The sequence below is a fragment of the Eleutherodactylus coqui genome, chromosome 2 (assembly GCF_035609145.1).
Source record: "Eleutherodactylus coqui strain aEleCoq1 chromosome 2, aEleCoq1.hap1, whole genome shotgun sequence".
Taxonomy (NCBI): Eukaryota; Metazoa; Chordata; class Amphibia; order Anura; family Eleutherodactylidae; genus Eleutherodactylus; species Eleutherodactylus coqui.
In genome coordinates, this window is record NC_089838.1 from 131,846,489 (window position 1) to 131,868,018 (window position 21,530).

General features: G+C 45.1%; 1 protein-coding gene across 1 annotated transcript; it reads right to left on the reverse strand.

Annotated features, from left to right (window-relative positions):
• Window positions 1-316: 316 nt before the first annotated feature.
• On the reverse strand, window positions 317-19,753 carry LOC136610654 (uncharacterized). The gene is made up of 7 exons (XM_066589866.1): window positions 19,695-19,753; window positions 16,938-17,000; window positions 5,179-5,282; window positions 4,455-5,008; window positions 3,079-3,153; window positions 2,435-2,534; window positions 317-604 (listed from the first exon to the last, which is right to left on the reverse strand). Exons 2-7 carry the CDS (start codon window positions 16,983-16,985, stop codon window positions 379-381), a joined length of 1,107 nt encoding a protein of 368 aa, XP_066445963.1. The 5' UTR covers window positions 16,986-17,000; window positions 19,695-19,753; the 3' UTR covers window positions 317-378.
• Between the last annotated feature and the right edge of the window lie 1,777 nt (window positions 19,754-21,530).

Sequence of the window (21,530 nt, forward strand, 5' to 3'; positions counted from 1 at the left end):
CGCCTGTCCGAAGGCAGTTCGCTGCGACCATCCGCAGTACAGAAAAGAAGAAGATTGACAGGTACGCAGGGTCGCCGGCTGGGGTCAGAGCCGGAATCCACTGCAGGAACCCACATGCAGAATCTGGCTCTGCCGTGTGCAGGCGGCCTATGACTGTAATGTATATGTGCCAGGACTAACCTCTATATAGAATATATGGATATTTTGTCAGCCTTACAAACCCTGTAACAGAACCTATAACAGAACATAAGACTACTGCTACAACATGGCATCCTTTAGCAGTGTATTTTTTCTCCTATACTCTCGTATATCCTTTTTACAGTAATTAGCAAATAAAGTACAGCATATTTTTATCACACCATTCACATTCAGAGGATATTAAACCATTGCAGAACCATCAATGAGGGCGTAATGGAGTTTGCGCAGAGAAGCATTTTCCTGTATGATGTCCGGAATATGTGGCTTTCCATTTTTCAGCACAAATACTGGAGGCTTATTATGCTTTTTTGGCTTTATTGTTGAATCTTTTTTAGTTTTTTCATAGTGTCGAAGGATAATTGGTTTGCAGAATCCTTTCTCATTTAGCAATGATAACTGTTTGTTACTGTAAAAAGAAAACTGTTGGTCTTATGAATATAAGGATGAAACATAACAATACAACACAGAAGTATGGAACTGTCATGGAAATCAGTTATGACTCCTTCGGCAGTTCAAAGGCAATGCAGTAAAAAAAAAATCATAGCAGTTCTAGTGTATAAATTGACAAAAGAAAACATATACACTACCGTTCAAAAGTTTGGGGTCACCCAAACAATTTTGTGTTTTCCATGAAAAGTCACACTTATTCACCACCATGCGTTGTGAAATGAATAGAAAATAGAGTCAAGACATTGACAAGGTTAGAAATAATGATTTGTATTTGAAATAACATTGTTTTTACATCAAACTTTGCTTTCGTCAAAGAATCCTCCTTTTGCAGCAATTACAGCATTGCACACCTTTGACATTCTAGCTATTAATTTGTTGAGGTAAGCTTGTGAAATTGCACCCCACGCTTCTAGAAGCATCTCCCACAAGTTGGATTGGTTGGATGGGCACTTCTGGCGTACCATACGGTCAAGCTGCTCCCACAACAGCTCAATGGGGTTCAGATCTGGTGACTGCGCTGGCCACTCCATTACCGATAGAATACCAGCTGCCTGCTTCTGCTGTAAATAGTTCTTGCACAATTTGGAGGTGTGTTTAGGGTCATTGTCCTGTTGTAGGATGAAATTGGTTCCAATCAAGCGCTGTCCACTGGGTATGGCATGGCGTTGCAAAATGGAGTGATAGCCTTCCTTATTCAGAATCCCTTTTACCCTGTACAAATCTCCCACCTTACCAGCACCAAAGCAACCCCAGACCATCACATTACCTCCACCATGCTTAACAGATGGCGTCAGGCATTCTTCCAGCATCTTTTCATTTGTTCTGCGTCTCACAAACGTTCTTCTTTGTGATCCAAACACCTCAAACTTGGATTCATCCGTCCACAACACTTTTTTCCAGTCTTCCTCTGTCCAATGTCTGTGTTCTTTTGCCCATCTTAATCTTTTTCTTTTATTGGCCAGTCTCAGATATGGCTTTTTCTTTGCCACTCTGCCCTGAAGCCCAAAATCCCGCAGCCGCCTCTTCACTGTAGATGTTGACACTGGTGTTTTGCGGGTACTATTTAATGAAGATGCCAGTTGGGTACCTGTGAGGCGTCTGTTTCTCAAACTAGAGACTCTAATGTGCTTATCTTCTTGCTTAGTTGTGCAACGCGGCCTCCCACTTCTTTTTCTACTCTGGTTAGAGCCTGTTTGTGCTGTCCTCTGAAGGGAGTAGTACACACCGTTGTAGGAAATCTTCGATTTCTTAGCAATTTCTCGCATAGAATAGCCTTCATTTCTAAGAACAAGAATAGACTGTCGAGTTTCAGATGAAAGTTCTCTTTTTCTGGCCATTGTGAGCGTTTAATTGACCCCACAAATGTGATGCTCCAGAAACTCAATCTGCTCACAGGAAGGTCAGTTTTGTAGCTTCTGTAACGAGCTAGACTGTTTTCAGATGTGTGAACATGATTGCACAAGGGTTTTCTAATCATCAATTAGCCTTCTGAGCCAATGAGCAAACACATTGTACCATTAGAACACTGGAGTGATAGTTGCTGGAAATGGGCCTCTATTCACCTTTGTAGATTTTGCACAAAAAAACAGGCATTTGCAGCTAGAATAGTCATTTACCACATTAGCAATGTATAGAGTGCATTTGTTTAAAGTTAGGACTAGTTTAAAGTTATCTTCATTGAAAAGTACAGTGCCTTTCCTTAAAAAAATAAGGACATTTCAATGTGACCCCAAACTTTTGAACGGTAGTGTAGTATCCATATATTTTAGCATATGGTGGTCCGTACATTTGGATCTGTGCAAGCTGCAGTCGCCCTAGGGCCCAGGAAATTAGTTCTTTCCACTCCATATCCTCAGATTTGGATTCTTCTGTTTGGGAAATCCAACCTAAACCAAAGACATTGAGTAAAAAAAAAAAATTTTAATGAGCAGTAGCTGGTACCACCAAGGAATTGTGCTGGAACCACTTTCAACTAAAATGGGAAATAGATTATAGACTGAAAATCACAGGAAAACAGCAATAGGGTGTATGGTGTTTGTTAGAGATGGTTCATGGGGAGGATGTGTTCTAGACTGAATCTTACATTTTGAAATTGTCATATCATTTATATTACAACTGATGTACGATCCGACATCTGATGCGACACCCAGGATAACATAGGAAGTGAATCTTTTTACTACAGTGTTGACGCTTGTCTCTCAGAGGGACACGTCTGTTCACAAATCTCTGAGTGAGTATTACATCACATGTACACAATCTATGTAGTGAGTAAGCAGGCTCACCAGAGACATTATGTATATATGACAAAAAGAGCAGGAAGTATATTTTTACTTTCGGTTATGAAGGTAAAGGAGGGGGAAGAGGGCGGGGCAGCAAATTTTTATCATTAATCATTATTGTCAATAAACTCATTATAAGATTCATTTTTACCTTTGCCTTCACATACTCTAGATGACATTGAGAAACTGATGGTAACTGGTAAATGGACCGCAAAGTTCTGAGGAGCTAGAGAAAGAGTTGAAAATGCCTAAGCAAATTACAATTATAGATGTATGCAAAAATTCACAATGAAACAACACAAAGTGTTGCTCTATATTAAGTATTGACACTTAATATAGCAATCCCCTAAAAGGACTTGTCCAGGAATTTTACTATTTATGACCTATACTTAGAACATCAATAGTTGATTGGCAGGGTTCGTTGCTCTGGATCCCTGCCAATCAGCTGATTGTGGGTCTGCTGTCAGCGTGGACAGTGCTGGAAGCAGATAGCGCTGTCCTTATTGCAGAGGCTCATGTGGGTATTGCAGGCACAGCTCCCATTGAATTAAATAGGAATTATGTGTGTAGTATCAACCCAGGGTGCTGCAATGTTGGCAACACTATCTGCTTCCAATGCTATTCACAGTGATAGTGGGCACAGCATATAGCTTATTGACAGGGATCCTGAGTGGAGGCCTCCTACTAATCAACTAGTGATGGCCTATCCCAAGGATAGGTCATCAATAGTAAAAGTCCAAGACAACCACTGTAAGTAAAAAGCCTCATTGATATAGGTAGATTTGCTGCCCAGAAATCTTGGAAAATTGACAGATAATCTGTGTGGCAGCTCTAATCAAGATGAAATTCGTAGTCACCCAATGGATGTCCACTAATTTCAATGGTTATCTGTCTGTACTTTGCTTTAGGCCAATTTACACACAAAGATCTTTTAAATGAATGAAAGATTGACAGTTTTAGCGAACATTTTGCATAAAGTGCTAATGAACACTAATGACCATTAGCACTTTATAATCTTCATTTGTGTGTAAATGAGCCTCTGGGAGCTGTTTTCAGTACACAGCATGTGGTCTCAGCTCTGCACACAGCTCCTTTGTTCTCGCACGGGATGTCGGCAGAATACAATGTAATTTCCAACTGCAGAACACAGCATGCGGTCCCTGTTATCTACTCTCCGGCTGAACAATGGATTTTAAGCTTACCTTAAAATTATCGTTCAGCTGAAAAGTAAACAATAATAGCGTTTACACGCAATGATTATCACTCATCTGCGGTCTTTTGAACGAATTTTGAGCGATAATCGTTGCGTGTAAATGGGGCTTAAGCCAGTAGCAGAAACCCCATAGCACCTCCATTGTCTATCCCCCTTCGACAGCTCCCAGCAGCAGAATCCTTGTGATTAACTTGACTCTCAGGTACCAACAATTTGAAAGAGTTTTTAGAATTAGACAACTCTCTAACCTTGTTGACACTTACAAAATGTAACAGTAGTCTAATATACTAGTATTGACAGGTGATAAGACTTACATTTGTTTCCTGTAGGCTTACTATGGTTAAGTTCCGGGACAGCTTTATCCTTGCTGCCCTCTATCAGTGAAGTGTTGGCTTTATTCTTATTATTCTTGATATTGTCTACACCCTCCAGATTGGCAGGTGTTTTGTAGTCATTCTCTGCAGCTGTTTCTGCACTTGTGTCTGCTGTCTTCTTGGAAGCCAGTGATTGCCATTGTTTTTTGGGGTACACTGCACCTTCAATAAGCTCCTGCCAGCTATAGTTTAGTACATTCACAACCCCTTGAGGGAAAACAATCTCATATTGTGAGAAGAAATGCAATAGCTTCCCAAGCTCATAAAGCAAAGTTGGAGCAACGTATTTATAGTCTTCAAATGGATTCATAAATTGGTCATCATCATTGATGCCATGACTGAGCTTCTGGTTATGGTTGTCTCCACCGTTCTTCGCAAAGCTAGGCGCGCTGATGTCTGGCAGCACTGCACACTTCTCTTTATGCAGCTTGTCTTCTTTAGATGATGTAACTTGTTTCTTTTCAGAAGAAATTCCTTTTTTATTTTTGTGCAGGCTGGTGAAGACAGAATATGAAGATATATCTTCTAATAAGATATGTTGTAAATATTACATAAAAAATGAGTGAAATGATACATACCTTGAAATAATAAATACCTCCCTAGTGTGCACAGAGCAGCAGTAGGCAGTGATGAGACTATAGCAAGGTAAGAATTTCAAACCTACCTGTTAATGAAGCTTGCAAGTCGTGGACTGATATTCATGTACTTCATATCTGAGGGTAACTCCTCAGGCACCTTCTTAGTTCTTTTAGCCGTCTTTGTTTTCAACTGAAATATAAGTCAACCAATTAAAGAAAATACTTTATAAAGAAAATATATCACCAATAGAAATAATGAAACATCATTAAGTGTTTCATCTTTAAAGTTTACCTGCAGATTCAAATGACTTTTCAGAATAAGTTGTTGTGTGTACTTGAGGAATTGTAGTATTTATATGATTTATCTATATGATGTATATCCTGCAGTTTTTTTCTCTATACGCTCCATCTCCAATTCTCAGTTTTCTTGAGAATTGATCGGTGGAGACTAGCTGCTATGATGTCTCCCATACACTGCAAACGTAGAAGACTAGATCCTACTTACCTTTCTCTATCTCCAGTATACAAAGTAGAAGAAGAAGCATGGAAAACATTTTATAGAAGTAGCAAGCCGTGTGGATGTCATACAAGCACTAAGGTGAGATAAAGCACTTACTAGAAGCTGCAGCCACATCCCTGTAGAAGACATTCTCTGCCTCTGTCTCCCTCCAGCAGCTCCCCTCTCTTCCCTCTCATCACTCTATAAGAAATGAGCGAGCATGCTTGGATAAAGCAGTTACTCGAGCGAGCATCGCTCTTCTCAAGTAACTCAAGTAACTACTTACTGGTCCGAGCGTGCTCGGGGGTGGGGTGGGCGGGGTTGAGCGGGGGGAGAGTGAGAGAGATCTATCTCTCCCCCCCGCTACCCCCCGCTGCCCCCCCCCACGAGCACGCTCGGACCAGTAAGCAGTTACTCGAGAAGAACGATGCTCGCTCGAGTAATTGCCTTATCCGAGCGTGCTCGCTCATCTCTACCCTCTATAGACTTCTATGGGCAGCATAAGACGGCAGCAAGCAAAGACTCCACAACTCATGTAATTTGTTTCAGGGTCTCTGCTGGTAGAGACTGATTTCCCATGACAAACAGGCAGTGGATAGTAAGTTAAAAGGAATGGAGGCCCCTAGTGGAAGTACTTCATAAGGATTTTAATGAAAAAAACATGATTTAGGTAATAAGTCTTACACTTTTGCTCATTATCATATTGGCCTCAGTTTGTTGAAAATGCAGTGCCTATTAAAAGGTTCACTGCTGGAGGGCGTGGCCAGCTTATGGAGGAGTAGGACGCATCTTTGCTCGGCTCCTACACCCGGCCCTAGATACCCTCAATGTGGAGGACCCAGACCCGGCTTACGCTGAATATGGCGAGGGGGAAGAAGAGGGGAGCTACCCAGACCTCCTTAGATGACCCCAGGAGAAATATATCAACATTCCTGAGGAGAACAGCGGGAGCTCCCAAAATGGCGCCGACAACACCCGCAGCGCGGCAATCAAGTCCAGATTCGGACCCTGACGGAGTGAGAGACCAGAGGAGCCCGACAGCAGAACTGGGAATTACCAACCGTCACCACAGCAGGGATAGCGGTGAAGAGTCCGCGGGAAGCACCTCCCCGCCACCCGCCGGCGGCCGCGCGGAGGGGAGAAGAGACGAAGCGGCCTGGAGGGACAGTGACACGGTGCCCGAGACAGCGGGAAACGGGACCCCAGACCTTACCAGTGACCCTGCGGAGGGAAGAAGAAGAAGAGCAGGGAGCCGGGAACAAGGTACAGACACCGAGACCGCGAGAAGTGAGTCACAGGTTCCCGCCGGCGGCAGCGAGAGGGGGGGGAGAGGAGGCGTGGCGAGCCGGCCCGGAGGCACAGCTTCCAAGGCAGCAGGAGCGTTGAATGTAGATCACAGGCCAGCTCCAGAGGAGTGGGGAAACAAGAGCAGCCCAGAGCCGGGGTCCACAGGGGCACACATAGCCCTCCCTAACAAGGAATTGCAAAAAGCCCCAAGTGGAAGAGAAAAAGTCCACAAAGCACAGGTGGAAGGAGGCACACATAAGCCTCCCCTGCCCATAGAACCTCTAATGCCACGGAGGGAGATAGTGGTGACCCACAGGAGCAGTCAGTCCTGGACAGGAGAAGATCCAAATAAGGGACCCCCACAACACACAGTGAATGGGGAAGAATCCCCTCAGCAAGGCTCACCCCAGACCAGCGCCTGCTCCCCACCATTGCATGGCCCCACGCCACCACTCAGTTCCCCACCCCCGCACAGTTTTACAGAACTGAACCGGGACAGAGAGGCGATACCACAAGCTCTATATCTAGCCCTTACCACAACTCCAACAAGCTAGTTATGGCAGCGCCCAAGCCACAGTAACGCGAGCCACTACCGCAAAGATGTCCTGTACAGAAAAGACCCAGACAGACCAACCCCCAGGCCGCAACAAAATCCAAACCGACCCAGGATCCAAACAAACAGGGGGAACCCAGTAACAGAGAGAGCCAAACAGCTTCACCTAGACAGCCCTCCCAGATCCCTACTCATAACCTCCCTCCCACGCGGATGGAAGATGAAGAATGGGATTGGAAAAAACACCTCAAGGCGCTACCGACCCAGAATCACATCGATACCCTATTCCAACAACTAGAAGAGGCCCGCAGAGAAGACACGGGTTCCCTGCAACACGAGATTCGACAAATAGGCCAGAGAGTAGAGGCAGTAGAAGAGATACAGGAAAAGACCACTGAAAAACTAGAAGCCCACAACCAGGAATTACCTCTCCACTCTCAACAGATAAGGGACCTTCAAACCCATATAGACGACCTGGAAAATCGTCACCGGAGAAATAATCTTCGAATAAGAGGACTACCAGAAAAAATTGAACCATCTCAATTAGAAACATGGTCCTTCTTCAACAACATCTTAAAAAGACCAGAGACCTTCAACTTGGAAATAGACAGAATACACAGATCGCTGGGCCTGAAATCGTCCGACCCAGGCAGACCCAGAGACGTGGTCTGCCGAATCCATTTCTATAAGGATAAGGACTTGATCTTGCAAAAACTACGTGCCATTAAAGACCTCTCCTTTAAAGGTTCCCCGATCCAGATCCTTCCGGACCTTTCACGACGAACCTTACAATTGCGCAGGGCCCTGAAACTCTTATTGACACTTCTACAAGAAAGGGAGATCCCATATCGCTGGGGCTTTCCCTTTCAGCTTCACGCTTCCAAGAACGGCAGGTCAACAACCTTTAGAGGCCTGGGAGACCTGCCAAATTTCTTAGGCGCCCTAGAGTTGCCCTCGGTTTGGCTCCTGGACTGGCCGTCGCTGGGTACCCTCCTGGTGATGCCCCCCAGAAATACTTGGCAGACTTTTGACAAAAGCTCCAGACGCCGACGCAGAGAAACCCGCACGGAAAGGAAGACCATCATCGGAAGTGATGCGGGAGACTGACTCAGCTAAATACATATTCTCTGAAAAATTTGGGGGAAATTTATCAGGGAAGACCAGCATCGGAAGCGACACAGGAGACGGATCCAGTCAATCCCGAACTCATTATGCAACTTATGCCTCTCATGTCGCAACCTCTCATTCTTCTCATCTATCCTCCTCTTATCTGTTCCCTCCTTTGCCACCGTTCTACCCCCACATCCCCCTCTGGATGTGAGGCAGATCCATGGATCGGATTGTCGGGGGAGGGAAAACCTGACCTGGCCGGGTCTGGGAACTATCCCACGCATATCAAAGCCTCCAGGTCTTAAGCCTGGAAAACATATATAGTGGGGGGTCGGGTGGCAGGTGGAGCTCACTCTTCCTCGGCCCCCACTCTCCCACTTAGGGCTAACAGCTAGCTGAAGCTGTTAAATTCTGCCTAGGGTAGGCAGGCCTTTAGCTTTAGGGGCGCCTCAGTGGCCCCCTCTGTTTACTTGTTCATCTATGTTCTATGTCTTGTCTGTGTGTTTCCCCCCCCACCCCCTCTTTCCGCATGTGCCCTCCCACCACCCGCCGCCTCTTCCCCGTTAACCCACCCGGGAGAGACAGAAGGCACACACCCACCACAGCATTGAATTTAGAATGGCGAATCTAACCTTTTGCACATTCAACACTAAAGGGCTGAACAGCCCACAGAAAAGAAGACAGTTCCTCTACCATCTCCATAGAAAACAGGTGATGGTGGCCATGCTGCAAAAGACGCATTTCAAAGCGGGGTGTGTGCCAACCTGTTCCTCCTCGTACTACCCAACTTGGCTACATGGCCCTGACCCCCTGAGAAAGGCAGGAGGAGTTTCCATCGCTCTCCATAGAACCCTCCAAAATCAAGAAATCGACTCATTGATCGATCCGGGGGGAAGGTATATCTTTCTCAAGTTAGAAATAATAGGCCATGTAATCACTTTTGCAAATATATATCTTCCAAACCAGAACCAAGTATCTTTCGCGACAAGGGTGCTGAAGGCTCTGACCATCTTCGCAGACGGCTTGAGAATAATTCTGGGTGGAGACTTCAACATGGTATTGGACCCCTCCGTAGACTCATCATCGGGTAAGTCCTCCGTCTCCCAATCAGCAATCAGGACTCTCAAGAAAAAACTAGACACATTACGGCTAGTGGATTTATGGAGAGTCCTGCATCCTGAATCCAGAGACTACACTTTCCACTCAGCAGCTCACAACTCTTACAGCAGGATTGATTATTTACTGATCTCACATAGTCTGCTTGACAGTGTCCCGTCCTGCTCACACACAGACCTATTATGGTCGGACCACTCCCTGGTCTTTGGGGGTCTCGAGGGATGGGGACCCTCCACTAGACATCAGTCCTGGAGGCTAAATGATAATTTACTGAGAGACCCCATATGTGTCGCTGCAATTAGAAAAGATATTGAAATCTTCAAAGAGTCACATCTAACAGATCAAACCCCTACGCCAATAAAGTGGGAGACACTTAAATGCATCCTGAGAGGAGTGTTAATATCCCAGGGCTGTAGAATTAAAAAAGAAAGATCCGCTACTCTATCGAACCTACTAGCCTCTCTGAGAGACAAGGAAACGGCTAACAAACGCAAGCAAAGTGAAGCCCTGAGATCAGAAATCTCAACTATCCGACAACAGATCCTAGAGATTCTGGACCAACGTTCGTTGGCTCTCAGAGACAAGCTTAAAAAGGGGTCATTCGAATATGGAGACAAATGCGGGAGCCGATTGGCTAGAACCCTCCATCCCAGAGCTCCACTCACATACATACCTAAAATTCAATCTACCAGTGGCCGTCTGTTACATAGCACTAAAGACATCTCAGAGGAATTTAAAGCTTATTACGATAACCTCTATAATATCTCCACAGACACCCAATCTACAACACCTTCGCTTAACAGCGAGATAGACTCCTATCTCTGTAACCATGCCCCCAAGAGCCTGGCACCCGAGGAGGCGAATGAATTAGAACTAGATTTTCATCCCCAAGAACTATCAGATATCATCCAAAACCTAAAAGTAAACAAGAGTCCAGGGCCAGATGGCTATACGGCTAGATTTTATAAACTATTTGCCGAAGAACTCTCCCCAATAGCTCTAGATGCATTTAATTCAGTAAATAGAGGTTGTCCATTTCCAAAACAGGCGTTACAAGCCCATATCACTATCATCCTCAAACCAGGTAAAGACCCCTCGGCCTGCTGGAGTTATAGACTAATATCACTAATAAATGTCGACATCAAGATGTTCGCCAAATTAATAGCAAACAGACTCCAGAATCTGATCCCGGGACTGATCTACCTGGAGCAAATTGGTTTTGTCCCAGGCAGAGAGGCAAGGGACAACACCATCAAGACGATATCCCTAATAGCAAGAGCCAAAGTATCAAAAACCCCTTTATGTCTCCTCTCAATTGACGCGGAAAAGGCGTTTGATAGGGTAAGTTGGGCCTTCCTCTCTGCCACCCTGGGAAAAATAGGAATGGGACCACGGATGCTCCAGTGGATCATGGCCCTATACCAAGACCCCACGGCTAGGATCAGAATAAACGGAACCCTATCTGACCCACTCAGAGTAAGCAACGGGACGAGACAGGGGTGTCCCCTTTCCCCATTTCTATACATCCTAACCATGGAGACCCTAGCCAATGCCATTTGAAGTAATGACTCGATTTAAGGTGTCAGAGACGGCACCTCGGAACATAAAATGGCATTATTTGCCGACGATCTATTGCTGTACCTATCCAGCCCCCGAGTCGGAATGCCCGTGCTCCTAAAAGAATTTGAAAGGTTCGGCAGGGTCAACAATTACAAAATCAACGCTCAGAAATCAGAGGCCCTAAACATTACCCTCCCGCAGGCCGAGGTCTCCCACTTGAACTCGGTACTCCCCTTCCGCTGGGTGGATTCCCACCTAAAGTATCTGGGAGACAATATCCCGTCAGAGCTACCACAAACCTTCAAATTAAACTTCACTCCCTTTGCCGTGAAACTCAAGAGAGATCTTAGCAAATGGAGCCCCCTATATCTCTCATGGAATGGTCGTGTCAACGCCATTAAAATGGACGTACTGCCTCGTTTTCTATATCTTTGTCAAACAATCCCGATCGGGCTCCCAAGAATATTCCTGAAAAAAATCAGAGCCCTAATTTCTACCTTTGTTTGGACAGGACACAAACCGCGGTTGCGCAACTCACTGCTAAAAAGGGGAAAAGAAAAGGGGGGCCTGGGCCTCCCAGACCTTTCCCTCTACCATAAGGCCAACATAGCAAACTGCGTTCTAGACATCCTCAAAAATAGAAGTACTAGGCTATGGGTTGATATAGAACACTCAGGCGAAATAGATGGTCTATATGGAGCCCCCTGGATCCTGTTCAAAGGGATTAAGTCGATTCCCAATATCTCCCCCTTTGGTCTACAATTATTTAAGACATGGGCGAGTTTCGCTCCTCAATATAGACTGGTCACAGTCCCAGGTCCTCTAACTCCACTAATAGCAAACCCCCTATTTGAAGCCACGACAAGCCTGAAGGGACTGATGTCCATCCCAGCGGAGCCAATCCCCAGATTGAGAGACGTTGTGACGCAGACGGGCCTGAAACCCATGACTGAGATCCTAGACCAGTCTCCACCTCAGCCAGGGTCTTGGCTACTATACCTGCAACTGAGAGGCTTTGTGAGCACGCTGATTCCGAAAGAGAACCTGACGGCGCCCCTGACTGAGTTTCAGCAATTCTGCATTTCAAGTCAAAGTCAGAGGCACATGATATCAGCGTTATATAAGATGCTGCTGGATCGGGAGACGGGGCAGGAGACTCCGAAATATAAGGAGGCATGGGAGCGGGAACTGGGGAAAAGCATCAAGGAGGAGGATTGGGGAAAAATTTGGGATCTAACACACAAAATATCCACAGCTGGTAAAATACAAGACCTCAATTATAAGATAGTCTCAAGGTGGTATAGGACCCCTGACCAACTACAGAGGATCTTTCGCCAGTCCTCCCCCGTATGCTGGAGATGTAATGGGAGCCGAGGCACAATGACCCACATCTGGTGGGGGTGTCGCCCAGTGGCTGACCTATGGAACGAGGTGACTACTCTATATAACCGCATTAATCACTCGAGAGTGATAATCACACCAAAACTAGCCTTGCTCTCACTGTTCCCGGGCAGCAAGAAAGCTGCAAAATCGAGTCACCTAAAGCACTTCATCTTAGCAGTGAGAAGACTCGTGCCTAGGTTCTGGCGCTCCGCGACCGTCCCAACTAGGGGTATGTGGGTTGAGGAGCTCCACACCCTTATGAGATTTGATGAACTGGGAGCCGAGGACTCTAAATCCTGGGAAGCCTACTACAAGACATGGCAACCATGGGTAGCGTTTAGAGGGACAGACGACCTAAAATGATGGTTAGACCAAGGTTCACTTGACTAAACCACCTCCCGGTTGGGTGTCCATGGGACTCTCCACCTAGAGTCATTCATCTACATCTATCTCTCCCCCCTTCCCTCCTTTTTTTTTTTCATCCACCCTCTTTTCTTCCCTCCCCCTCCCCATCTGTCCGTGTGTTTTCTAGTTAAGACAAAATTACATGAAGGGAAAGGTGGAACTAAACGAGTTCGAGACAAGTTCCCCAGCCTTGAACACCATACGGAATTAGAGGAAAGAGGTTGAGGACGTGGGCAGGAAGATGCCTCGTTTGAGAGACATCATCAGACCAAGGAGGGGATGGTGGGCAAGACCCACACCCTGAACCTTCCCCTCATCCATCTTTCCTCATTGTTCTTTTTTCTTTTTTCCACCTTTGTTCTCTCCCTTGCAGTTCTTCTTAAAAGACTTTATAGTACTGATGGAATGATTGAAGCAAAATCTTTATTTGTCTGATGTATAACCAATAAAAAATTTATTTGAACCTAAAAGGTTCACTGCTTTCTTGCTCCTTAATGGGGTTGTCTCCGCTTCTAACTGTTTTAGACAGCTCCATACATTGTATAGTGACCTGGGTTGGTACTGTAGGCTGAATCCTATTGAAGTGATGGATCTGTTCGGCCAGATTATGTTTTCTTACTTTCAAAACAGAGCAGGAAAACGGAATCCCCAATGCAGATGTGAACATGGCCTTATTTCCACACCAAATCACCATGTAATGTATCAGGCCACGCTTTTATGGTGGTTTGGTGTGGAAATAAAGCAATGCAAGCAATGTAGTATGATATTCTGCAGCAGCTGAGGTGTGTATTACGAGGTTCTACAGCAGCCAAAGTTTGTATTATGATGTTGTGCAGTATTGAGGTTCTTTATGATGTTGTTTAGCAGCAAAGGTGTGTATTATAATGTTCTGTAGCAGCAGTACTGGGGGCAGAGTGTAATTTAAATAATTAAATATTGCACCGCCAGTCAGTACGTGTATGGGTGATGAGGGAGGGCCCTCAGTTATTATGAAACTATGGAGTCAATGAGAGCTTATTGAGTTAGTTAGTTATCTCGCTTGGACGATGAGGGTCCGTAGCGCCGATCTAGAATGACCACGACCAAGAGCATTGTTCCATTCGGTGTGGATGTCGGAGGAGGTACCGTTGCCTACCTGTTGCACCCACGAGTGCCACTGACGACCAGGGGGCCTCCGCCATCTGGCAGGGGGTCGTCTCTCGATTTTCCTAGCAATTGCTGCGGTTAGAGCACTGTGGGCCGAAACAGTTTCTGACAAGTGTGCAACATGACCAACAAGTGCAAGTCGTCTCCTTGTTATTGTTTTTGTGATTGACTCAAGCCTCGTGCAAGCCTTTATCTTGCTGTTTCTGATGAAGTAAAACCAATGGACACAGAGAATCTGGCATTGGCATCGCATGCCAAAGGACTCCAGATGCTCAGTGGTATGTGACAGCAAGGTCCAAGTCTTTGAGTCGTACAATAATATTGGCATAACGCAGGTCTGGTATAATCGAATCATAGTCCTGAGTGTTATGTTCTGCCTCCACCAAAGTTTATCCAGGGAGCTCATCGCCAAGGCTGCCAGCGCTATTCTCCGCAGGATGTCTGGAAGCGCCCTCCCATCTGTGTACTGAACGCTTCCGAGGTACACAAACTCACTGACCATGTCGACTCTCTGGACGTTTATGTCTTGGTCTGGAGGGATTGCGCCAGCTCCTAGATTCTGCAGCTTGTTTTTTTGCCAGGAGATGTGAAGCCCAAGACAGGATGCCTCAAAATCGAACTGTTCCAATGAATGTCTCAGATTATTAGATGTGACATCCAAAAGTGCAACATCGTTGGCGTAGTCCAGGTTGGTAAAATGGTACTCCGGAAGAGTGACCTCATTACGTTGGACAATATACTGAAGAATCCAGTCCATGGCCCTGCAGAAGAGTTCAGGAGCCAAGACGCAACCCAAGACGCTTATTGAGGATCCCCCCTAAATGACAGTGTCCCTTAAAAGGGTTATCCCAGCTTTAAAAGGTTTGGTCTTTCCTCAGGATAGGCCATCAGTATCTGATCGAGGGGATGGAACACACACTATTACGTCTGGGGCAAATATGGGAGCACTATTACTACTGGGGCCACTATGGGGGTCAATATTATTACTGGGGTCACTATAGGGGGATCACTAGCACAACTGGGTCCACTATGGGAGCACTGTTACTACTAGGGCCACTATTTTTACTGAGGTCAATGTGGGGGTCACTACTGGGGCTATGATTTTCCGCTCATGGATGTCGTGCTGCGCTTTCCATAGTTCTGCTAGAAAGTGTGTCATTTGAGCTCCGCAAGCGATTTATCACCACGGATCTCGCAATGACAATTCGCCCGTGGACAGCCAGCCTTTTACACTGATAATTCTTTGATATTGGATTATATTTGACTATAATATACTTTAGTGATGCTGTATAATGCTTCCATTAGCACTATATGACAAAAAGCATGCTCACAAACAAAAAGAGAGAAGTTTTAGAATTGCATGCTTTGAAAGTTCTCAATGCAGTGGTGTGAACTGAAAGAAGACTACGCATAGACAGTCAGTAAAGAAATGTTTGATACTTAAATGTAATATTTTCTCCACTGTAAAATCCTTAAGGCCGCCTGCAGACGAGCGGGTCGGATCCGGCAGCGAGAATTCTCGCCGCGGGACCCGACCCGAGAGCCTGCAGGGACGAGCGTGTATTCACCCGCACCTGGCGGCCCCGACTCTTTCATGTGCCGGCTGCCGCGCAGCCGGCGCATGCGCAGATCGGAGCCGGCGGCCGGGTGAGTGCGAGCCCCGCACAAAAATAGGACATGCCGCGGTTTGTATGCCGCGCGAGATTTCGCGCGGCCGTCTGCATAGGAGTGCGTATTGTAATGCACTCCTATGCAAACTTTCAGTGGCGGAAATCACGCGGGAAATACCGCTGCGGGATTTCCGCCCGTGTGCAGGCGGCCTTAGTCAGTGAAACATTCCACTTTCTGAGCAAACAGGTTTATTCCAGATCCTGGCTAATCCAGTATGTGTTTAGGTAAATTCTAAGAGCACTTGCCCTAACTTGTTTTCTTAAACCCAGTAACAATTTATGTTATTGTCTGACATAATTATTATACTGATTTACAGTATACATATAGAACACCTATACTGTTGCTATACATACTTCAAGAAATCTTTGGTGTGATCTATATCAGTTTCCTGATTTTAAGTATTTGATTTTTACAGAAAAAACTTCAAGGGAGCCTGTCAGCTGGAACTCGCCGTCCAAACTGCAGGCATGATGTTATAGAGCAGGAGGAGCTGAGCAGATTGATATATAGTTTATGGGGAAAGATTCAGTATAACGTGTAGTTTATTCATTTATATCTCTGAACATTCTGAGCTGAACAGTCCAATGGGCGGAGCCATCAGTGATTGACAGCTATTCCTGCTTAGTCATACACAGATAGCTGTCAATCAATGTTAGGACCGCCGACAGGCCTGTTCAGCTCAGAATGAGCACATATACAGTAAATGAATAAAATACAAGTTATACTGAATCTTTCCCCATAAACTATATATCAATCTGCTCAGCTCCTCCTGCTACATTACATCAAGCCTGCAGTTTGGACAGCACATTCAAGCTGAAAGACTCCCCTTATTGCTATTTAATAACAATAATAACTGGCCCCAAGTTAATAACGCCAACTCTTCTCTTCTAGCTTTTCAATGATGGTAAGAGAAAAGTATTTTTTAGCACAAGTAGGTTATGCACCAAATTTTGCAGCTTTTTTATAAAAAAAATACTGACAAAGTCATTGATAAATTTCCCCCTATATTCTCATAAATATAACTTTGTCTCGAAGTCCTTTTTGCAAATTTAGCCATTTGTGATGAGAACAAGATGATCTGATCTAGAGGCCGATGCAGTGAGCAAGAAATGTACCTGGTCATAGAAATATAGAGGTCCTGTCTTCAGCATCATGGATGGCATTGATTGGACCGCACACTAGAAAAGATGATAAACATATCTTTTTACATATATACTCCCTAGGAAATACATAACATATCTCCATACTGTATGCTGACCTCCTCCTAACTCCTAGTGCTACATTAAAGATGGGAGAAGGACTTTGCATTAGTATTGATATTAAAATCCAAAGCTGCAATTAAAATTCTGCAGTTTTCAACTCAAAAGTGTCTCAGCATTCTTTGTTGGTTCAGCTTGCTTTGGTGATTAGGAATCTGGAAAGTGGGGTCTTTACATGAAACACTATACAGTAATCTGATTGCAAAACAATTGTCCCAAAGCATAGCTAGCTGTACATGAAATACCTGTCAGCTGACTGTTTGTTCTGCCATCAGCTATCTTTCTAGTATATCCACTGAGCCGAGTGTGCATGTGTACACAATAAAGAATGGGAGAAAATGTGTCTTTTTTTCTTCAGGCTCTTGTAGGAAATAAAGAGTGATTCTTAAGAGTTGCCCAAAAATAGGACATGCTGCAACTTTTGTATTACAGACCATTGGTCCAAAAGAAAAATTGCGCATGTGAATAAACAGAGTTGAATTAATGTGCTCTTTTCACATTCGAGTTCTGTCCATATCTCATTTGGATGGAACTTGTGCATGAAATCATCAACGTGAATACACTCTTAAGGATATGTCAATCATCAAGCATGGCTACTGTTTCCTATAGGAGCCAGCAGATTTATGAATCCATCTCTGGACTACAAGAAAGGCTGCAACTCAGAATCAGTGCAAAATATGTAAGGTAATGCATTTACAGAGTTACACAAGTATCTGGAAGAATGTATAAGTATAAAAATCAGGTTCCAAAGTAAACTTGATATGTTTGTTTTTCTGATCTCGATAGAAAATCATTTAGTGAATCCTGCACTGAGCAGGGGGTTGGACCCGATGACCCGGGAGGTCCCTTCCAACTCTACCATTCTATGAGTCTATGAAATGGTTGGTACCAAAATATAAACTTAAATAACGTTATGATCAGTGGGGTCCCACCAATCCTGAGAACGGCAGTCCCAACATGAAAGAAGCAGTGGTTGCACATGTACACCGCTGCTCCATTCATTTCAATTGCAGCAATAGAAATTGCTAAAAATGAGTGAGTGCTTGGCAATCTCTGGCACTGTCATTGAAATGAATGAAAGAGCAGCGCACATGTGCAACAATTGCTTCATTCATGAGGGAAGCGCTGGGACCCCTGTTCTCAGGATCCTGAGACCCCCCCCCCACCACCACCACTACCAATCATAAAGTTATCCTGTACCCTGTGGATAGAGAATAACTATAGATTTTGGTACAATCCCTTTAACCTGAAGATGATTACACAGGAATCCTGTACAGCAGGCAGTATACAATAGGATGTATGGGTGAAGCAAGAACAGACATGTCAATTACACACAAAAGAAGTTACAACCATTTTACATTCTGGAGAGTTAACTCTTTGCAGCCTGAAACTAACAATTTCAGCTAGAATATCTATAGATCACTTTAAATTATGTACTTCCTTTTCCTTAGCCCACTTTCACACCGCAGTATTAGGATCAGTATTTTGCATCATTATTTAGGTCAAAATCAAGAATGAAACATAACTAGAGAATAAGTATACTGAAAAACTTTGCACCTCTCCTATGTTGAGGTTCCACTCCTGGTTTTGGTTTATGAATACTGACCAAAATACTTCAGCATGATGAAACCCTTAGGCTGGGTTCTCACATGCCGAATTCCCAGCGGAAATCTCACGGTTTGGCCGCAGCGAAAAACCACGAGATTTCCACCGGGAGAAGCGCTGCTTCAAAATCTGCGGCACTCAGCCGTGGGTTTTGAAGCGGCCTGGCTGCTCGCTCTTCCATAGAGGAGAGCGCGGCCGCAGCGGAAGAAGAAAAAAAAATGAACATGCTGCGGTCAGCGAATCCGCGCTGCAGTTACGGCTTCTGCCGGCTTTGCCGCGGCAGATTTACCGTCCTGTGCGGACGAGATTTCTGAAAAATCTCGTCCAAATGGCTGGCCAATCCTGAGATTAGCGGCTGCAGGCAGATTCGCCGCAGCGATATTCTGGACGGAATTTTCGCGGCAAAACCGCCTTGTGTGAACCCAGCCTTAGGCTTCATGTCCACGGGGAAATTCGGGCCCGCGCAGATTCTCCATGAAAAATCCTGCAGCGGGTCCCTCCTTTCCTGCAGATATGAGGCCAGAAAATCTTTTATACTTACCTGTCTGGACGCTGCGATCTCCCCTCCATCGTGGCCTGATCTTCTTCCTTCAGCCCGGCTGATGTGCTCGAAACGCCGGCAGTGTGCCGCACGTATGTGCCGTGCTCACTTTTTTTTTTTAACTCCCTCTTTCCTGCGGAACCGCGGCACAGCACACATACAGCTGCAGGTGTGCTGTGGGACCAGATGGCTTTCATAGACTTCAATGGAAGCCGCGGGAGCTGTTCATGCAGGAAAACCGCACGAGATGGAGCATGCTGCGCGTGGTTTCCCACGCCTGCAATCCGCACGCCAGGTAAAAATGACATTCATAGGTATTTAATTACCTGCGGGTGTCCAATGATTCCCTATGGGCACGGATGACCCTGTGGGAGACGCGCACGGATTTAATAATTCGATTTTGGCCATGGACATTGGGCCTTAAAGGGAGATGAGGGGTAGCTGGGTGATGTATTTTTTATACCCACCCACTCCCCGAATCCTGCAGTGTTCCCTGGTGACGACAGAATAATGTGACTCTTCAGAGTGAAAGAGCAAGCGCACAGCACGCTGAAAAGAGTCAGATTTTCGTGTCGTGCGCAGACTTCACTAATCGTTCTGTGTCAAACAAGCCTTTAGTTTATAGTGCTGTTCCAAGCTGACAGGTTCCCTTTAACTCTATATACACGACAATTTCTATGCAGACAACCATGCACACAATGCTTCTAGCAGCCTCCCGTCCTGTTTTCCTGCACTATTCATGAAGCTTAGTAAAGAGAAGATACTTTATGCAAGAAATATATCACTTACATTGAGATGATCAACTTGTTAGAAGTTCAGGGTATTAGCAATAAAGTTATCTGCATGGGGAGCCGGAGAACATTTGCAGTCTCCCAGTGTTGTGTCCTGTGTTGCTTGGTTACATATGCATTCAGCCTGGCTGCGGGTTTAGTTTCTGCATTACATACTGGCTCTTTGTGTTGCTATCAAGTGTCTGGTCCCAAATCGTGGAGATTTTTTTTTTCTTTTTAACTGTTTTTATTAACCAAGTCAGAATGTACATCCAGTATTACAATAACATCTCAGACATTGTTAGCATTTTCATTGTTCCGGATCTGAACCGAGATACCATATATTGTAACATATAACATCTATAACTGTCCATTAGCAGACAAAGAAGCCGACGTTACTCCAACCTATATTTTTCATTTTATATAACCAATGATAGAAAAAAGAAAAAGCAAGGAAGAAGGGAAAAGAAAAAACAGGACAGAAAAACAGAAACAAGAACTGGACCCAATGTAGTGGAGACTTGCCGAGGAATATGGAGGCCCCCCCATGGCAACGGCACAACCAATAAAACACCCTAGACAGGGGAATCCCCCGCTGCCACCTGCTCCTGGAACCAGCAAGTAAGGTGAAAACAATTTCTCAGTTTTCTCTTACCCTCTGCGGCAGCAACTGGACAAAACTCCCTCAGGTCTCAAAAAAGGACTGCACCATTTTTTCCTTGAAAAGCGATGTCTCAGCCCAATCCATTTGGAACAGAAACACTAATTTGGCCAGGAACAGTTTAAATGGAGGGCCTGTTGGCTGTATCCACATCTGAAGAATAGCCTTTAGTCCTGCCACTGCCAGAAAGTGCAAGAGCTTGCGAACTCCTCTTGAACAATGATATACCTTAGGGTCTAGATATCCAAAAATCGCCCACATAAGCTCCTGAGGACAGAAATTTGTCAGGTGCTGGTTGGCGTATTCGCGGACTCGGAACCAGAAAGCTTGTATCAAAGCGCACATCCACAAGCAGTGATATAAATTAGCATTCGGAGCTTTGCACAATTTGGGGGGGGGATATATTCTCATATGATATCCTCTGACTGGGGTTAGATAAGATCTATGGACAACCTGTAACCTCATTTCCAGGAATCTTGCCGAGGGTAGGAATTTATAGGCCGACGACATAGACTCCATAATCAATGTGGGTGTAAAATTTAGGTTATCCAGAGACCATCGTCCACCCCCTGGGTCAACATCATCCTGTTCCCGCATGTTCCGTATTGCTCTATACAGCCTAGAAATCATGCCTTGCATGCTCATTGACCTAGAAATCCATGTGCCACCCGTCTGTGCCTAATCAAACTCCCGAAACTGTGGCAGGAGTCCCGAGATATAGTGTCTGGCCTGTAGATATGAAAACAGCGGGATTGGGAGGTTAGGGTATTTTTGTTTAATTTCTTCATATGTCAGAACTCGCTTCTCCCTCTTACATAGCAATTCATCTACCGAATCAATACCCTGGGTCCACCATTCAAAAAAGACATTAT

What these genes read in the sequence shown, in the direction of transcription:
- LOC136610654 (XM_066589866.1), bottom strand. Translation starts at nt 16,985, where the DNA reads ATGCCATCCATGATGCTGAAGACAGGACCTCTATATTTCTATGACCAG. An exon ending in TAAGCCTACAGGAAACAAAT is followed by an intron (nt 3,154 to 4,454) that starts GTAAGTCTTATC and finishes CTCTTTCTCTAG; the next exon opens with CTCCTCAGAACTTTGCGGTC. An exon ending in CAGCTTGCACAGATCCAAAT is followed by an intron (nt 605 to 2,434) that starts GTACGGACCACC and finishes TTCTTTTTACAG; the next exon opens with TAACAAACAGTTATCATTGC.